The following is a 5,604-nucleotide window of genomic DNA, read 5'->3' as shown; positions in this document are numbered from 1 at the left end:
GATTCAACTGGTTTATCTCGAAAGCAACGCTCGTTAAAGCCCGAAGAATTGGATAAGTCGAAATACACGCAAGATAACTTTCGAGTCAGACGTCTGTTGTCCAGGTCGAAAGATTTTCAAGAAACAAGTCTTTGGGTCAATTGCACGTTCGTTAATTTCGGTTGTCTTACTTAATCATCATTTCTCACTCGCTGTCTCGTGAATCAGCCAGACGGCGATTGAGACAAGACGAGACCGAGACAAGATGGTCGGCACGCGCACTCTTCTGGGACTTCCTCGTCGGCACCGTCAACAGCACCGTCGACGCGAATCGACGCGACACCGAGCGTCGTTTATCTCGTCAGGAAAAATTGCACGGACGGACGGACGGATCGATAGACTCGTAAATCAAGATCGGGAGATCCTCCCGAAGGGAAACGCTTCCGTAAAAAAGGGCAAAGTTAACAACAAAGAGTTGAATCGTCATCCTACGAAACGCGGCCGCTATCTCTAATCATCGCTGCCGCGATGATACCTTATCTCGCGAATGATTTTCCCGCGGGTCTTGCACATATATGCAGCTTTCATTTGCGCACCGTGGTAGGTATATTGTAGATACATACTATGAGTCATCGCGTCGCTTCGATCATCACGACCGATGCTATCCGCGGTCGATCGCTTTGCGCTGGGAAAATGGGAGCGCCTGTAATCAGGCCGGTAATAACAATGCACAACGAAATGTGTTGCTACTCGTTCGATCTCACAGACATTTCAATCCTGAGGATTTTAATCCTGAGGATATCTAGTATTAAGAATCGAGAGACAACGCAAGGGTGCCGCATATCCAATAATCCCGGATTTTAATAATACTTTTAATTACGACGCGGCCGGGGATGACGGACGGGGAGTTACGTTGCGTCAAACTAACGGTCGCGCAGTTTTCGCGCTTGAATGCGCGAAAAATGTCGATGTTACGGTAACGTGTGCTCCTTGCAACGTTAACTATAATTCGTAACTGAACTTGAAATATTCCTCTGCGCGTCGGCCGAGAGGCGCGACGTCACGCTTGGTCATCCGTGGAAACGGCTGCTTAGAGTGCCAAGGATTCTTCGGAGAGTTCAGTTTCAAGCTCTAAACGTGTAACGAGAAAATACACCCACTAAATATTCCACGCCCACTTTGACAAAGCGGTCAAATTCAACGGGCTTGCATTTTCCCAGCGTAAGTGATCGGACGGGATATCAGCCATGTTGATCGAAGTGCTCGAATATTAACATTCTGACAATTAATCAAAAGAAGAATATTACAACGTCTGCGATAAGTCCGGAGAAACCATAATGCAATAAATAACGAAACGAACGTCGCAGGCTCAATCGATTTCGCAGAGACTTCAACAGGATTTGAATCTTGAGTATATTTAAATTCTTCGAAAAAATGAAATATGAAACATCTAAATTTGTCAATTTGTATCACGTACATCTAGCGTATAACGATTATGCGAAAATTGATTCGTGCAAACGATGTACGTAAGCCGCTTTTCCTCTTTGTAACGGAGAGTCGTGACAAGGTACCAAGGGCGATGAATCCCTGATAATCCATTTTTCACGTCTTAATCGCGTCGTGAAGGTGATAGCATTGATGGAGACTGTGCTTGCGATAATACAACGCGATAATACACAGTTAGCGCTATATGACGAAAATCGATGATAACGCTGGAAAGTATACCCTGACTTCTCGAGATACAGTGACAGTTTCCGATCCGACGTAAATCAAGCCGGACTAAAGATGGTGAAGCAAAATCTCCCCTACGTGATCATCACCTTAGTGATGACCGAACTCGCCATTGTTTACCCAGGTACCCAATAGGAATTTTTTATAATTTATTTAATCGCTAATTATTTCACAAGTGAGACGATTGTTCTTCAGAATAAAAAGAAACTTTCAATTGTAAACTAGTGAAACTCGCATCGTGGTTATAATAGTCGTTCTTAGTTACTGCATAGGTAATATAATAGGTAGAATCGATAAAATGGAAAACCATATGTAATTAAGTAAGTGAAATTATACAAAACCTTCTTTAATATATGCATATATTCGTTTCGTTTTGATATAATCACATGCACAGGTAATTTCTTTCTATTTTGTTACTTTTATCCTTTTTTCAGGGGAGGCATTGAAATGTTATTCATGTAACTCGATAGAAGATGAATCTTGTATCAAGTCACCAAATAAAGACGTAGAGTGTCCAAATGTATGGACGACTACAACAGAAAGAATTACTACCACTACTGAAGAAGAAGATTGGTCCACAAGTACTACCACCAACAAGCCCACAACCACTACCACCACCGAGCCCACAACCACCACCACCACCGAGCCCACAAACACCACCACCACCGAGCCCACAATCACCACCAAGTCCACAACCACCACCGCCACCAAGTCCACAACCACCACCGCCACCGAGCCCACAACCAACACCACCGAGCCCACAACCAACACCACCGAGCCCACAACCACCACCGCCACCGAGCCCACAACCAACACCACCGAGCCCACAACCAACACCACCGAGCCCACACCCACCACCACCGAGCCCACAACCAACACCACCGAGCCCACAACCACCACCACCGAGCCCACAACCACCACCACCGAGCCCACAACCACCACCACCGAGCCCACAACAACCACCACCACCGAGCCCGCAAACACCACCACCACCGAGCCTACAACCACCACCACCACCGAGCCCACAACCACCACCACCGAGCCCGCAACCACCACCACCACCGAGCCCACAACCACCACCACCGAGCCCGCAACCACCACCACCACCGAGCCTACAACCACCACCACCACCGAGCCCACAACCACCACCACCGAGCCCACAACCACCACCACCGAGCCCACAACCACCACCACCGAGCCCACAACAACCACCACCACCGAGCCTACAACCACCACCACCACCGAGCCCACAACCACCACCACCGAGCCCGCAACCACCACCACCACCGAGCCCACAACCACCACCACCGAGCCCGCAACCACCACCACCACCGAGCCTACAACCACCACCACCACCGAGCCCACAACCACCACCACCGAGCCCACAACCACCACCGCCACCAAGTCCACAACCACCACCGCCACCAAGCCCACAACCACCACCGCCACCAAGCCCACAACCACCACCGCCACCAAGTCCACAATCACCACTAAGAATGATTCAGACAAGGGGGATGAAGGGGAAAAACAGAGTGAAGAAAACAATCAGTTTGCAAGAAAAATTTCATCGGGTAGAAAACGTAAGTCCACGTGAAAAATAATTTATTTGATATTAAACTAAATTTTTAATCGGATTTGCTTTTCTGTTAATTTATGTCACTTTGTACGTTGAAAAAGTAACTTCTCCTTTATAACATTGGCACATATTAATTAAATCAGTTACATAATAATTTAAAGTTGCACAAGTATATATTCAGAATAAAATATGATCGAAAAGTTCTACATGTAAAAATTATTAAAGCTATTACGCTGGCTTATATAAATCTTATTATTAGGGAAAATCTGTGCGAAATATATAATATCTGGGATGTACTCATTGTTTTTTCAGATTTATCGAGCTTTAATAGAGTACGCAGAAGCATACTTTCTGGTAAACCGAGAACGTATGCTGATGAAATAACATCGACTTGTATCACAATTGAAAGCAGTGAGTATCCTTATTGCTCCACAATTCTGTTTTAATATTCTATTGTATTTATTATCATAAAACATCATATCTATTATAAACATAAGAGTTCCAGTTTCTCTTTGAAATAATCTATCTTGTCATTAAAACGACAAGATTGAGTTTGAATCAACTTTCTACTGCAACATGGAAAAAATTAGCAAAGCGACATATCATTAAAATAATCCATGTATAAAAATACGCGGCTCTTTTGCAATAAATCAAGAAATTGCTTCAACAGAGAGAGAGAGAGAGAGAGAGAGAGAGAGAGAGAGAGAGAGAGAGAGAGAGAGAGAGAGAGAGAGAGAGAGAGAGAGAGAGAGAGAGAGAGAGAGAGAGAGAGAGAGAGAGAGAGAGAGAGAGAGAGAGAGAGAGAGAGAATGTACATTACATTTATGTATACATTTATTACTGTACATTTATTACTGTACATTAATGTCTTACTGTTTTACATCTTAGACGCATTCCGCTTGCGTATCAACAAACAAGATAAATATTAATAAATCATATTTTTTTTGTTTAGAAATTGGTGACCACGATGTTATCGTGCGTGGATGTGCTCCTTCCAACTTCCAGTGCGAGGAAAATATGAAGTGTAAAATGTGCACCGAGAATCTTTGTAACAACGCCAATACAGTGTCGATCAGCATGGTAACTTTGGGATACCTGATGCTGTCATGGGCGACTTTGTCCGCTCTTAAAGATTTTTAGTAGCTCTTGAACTTGTAACATTTGATTTAAAAAAAAACATGCACATATCCATTCTTTTATAACTGACAACATTATTTCGGTACGAGTACGGATACGTTAAATAAAATTTTTATAGATATATAAAAGTATGTCTTTTTGAAATTATTAAGCAGATTGGTAAGTCAAAAGTGACGCGAGAATTTACGCGGCCTGTAGCGGTTATTACTGTATATGTAACATGGGAAAAAATGGAGCAAACACTACCCGTGAAAATAAAAACGTAAGATATTATATATTTTACCAATAAAATACGAAATTAAAATAAGCACTTTTCTCATTACGTGCTATAATTTCCCTACAAAATAATCTAGTATATTATATATTTTATTTGTGTGTTTAGCCATCCTGGACACTTAGAAAGAGTGTCCCGATCACACAATTTAGAGAAATTAGAAGCAGCATGCGACGCTATACTTAAGTTACGACGGTAATTATTGTAAAAGAATGGGATTTGATTAATTGCGTTTTAGTTGAAAGGAATACTTGTTGAGAAAGTGTCATCTTGACAACAAGAATGTTACGGGGTTTCAACGTAATTAAAACAACATCCTTCAGTGACAAACATTACGTGCGATCGTTCAATTAAGTTCTTTATTAAAAATGATTACTTCCCATATCTTGAGTGTTACTAGGAAAATAAAATATCGCCCGATCTATGTGTTCACCTTGATCAAGGACTGTTATAACGATTTTAATTAAGTCGCGTAGTATTCTTTCGTCGTGATTACGAAGGTCGCGTGACCACCGGCACGCACGTCAAAGCAGAACGATTTTTTATTACTTAATACCGTTACGTTATTTACTTGTTTAACGTTATTTAATTATTTAACGTTCGCCGTGTAATAATATCAATAATATATTACATTATTCTATACAGTGCTTGTTGCTGTAATATTCACCGCGTGCTTTTATACACCGTGAAGCTTCCGATTGTTAAAATTTAATAGTACGTACTTTCTTTTTTTCTTATCAATTATTAATTTTAAGCTTTCTTTTCTTTCTTATTAATTTTAATTCTTATTAATTTCTTATTAATTTTAAGCGCTCTCGCACCCAATCAATATTTAGACGAGCGTTCAGTCAGTCGACAACGAATACTTTAGAGTCTCTTGTCAAGTCCTCTCACTAATTCTCTATTT

At 41.8% G+C, this 5,604-nt stretch overlaps 1 protein-coding gene across 1 annotated transcript; it reads left to right on the top strand.

The window, feature by feature from the left end:
• Positions 1–1,764: 1,764 nt before the first annotated feature.
• Positions 1,765–5,252, top strand: LOC105188781 (mucin-5AC). The gene is made up of 6 exons (XM_025300474.1): positions 1,765–1,834; positions 2,145–2,230; positions 2,309–2,572; positions 2,840–3,290; positions 3,599–3,697; positions 4,239–5,252. The coding sequence occupies exons 1-6, from the start codon at positions 1,765–1,767 to the stop codon at positions 4,424–4,426; spliced, it is 1,158 nt and encodes a 385-aa protein (XP_025156259.1). The 3' UTR covers positions 4,427–5,252.
• The last annotated feature ends 352 nt before the right edge of the window (positions 5,253–5,604 follow it).

This window comes from Harpegnathos saltator, unplaced genomic scaffold (genome assembly GCF_003227715.2).
Source record: "Harpegnathos saltator strain DR-91 unplaced genomic scaffold, Hsal_v8.6 scaffold37, whole genome shotgun sequence".
Classification (NCBI taxonomy): Eukaryota; Metazoa; Arthropoda; class Insecta; order Hymenoptera; family Formicidae; genus Harpegnathos; species Harpegnathos saltator.
This window is presented reverse-complemented; position numbering and strand designations above follow the sequence as displayed.

Coding starts and splice junctions, on each gene's coding strand:
- LOC105188781 (XM_025300474.1), top strand. CDS start 1,765: ATGGTGAAGCAAAATCTCCCCTACGTGATCATCACCTTAGTGATGACC. Junction 2,231..2,308: donor AAGACGTAGAGTGTCCAAAT/GTATGGACGACT, acceptor ACCACCAACAAG/CCCACAACCACTACCACCAC. Junction 3,291..3,598: donor AATTTCATCGGGTAGAAAAC/GTAAGTCCACGT, acceptor TTGTTTTTTCAG/ATTTATCGAGCTTTAATAGA.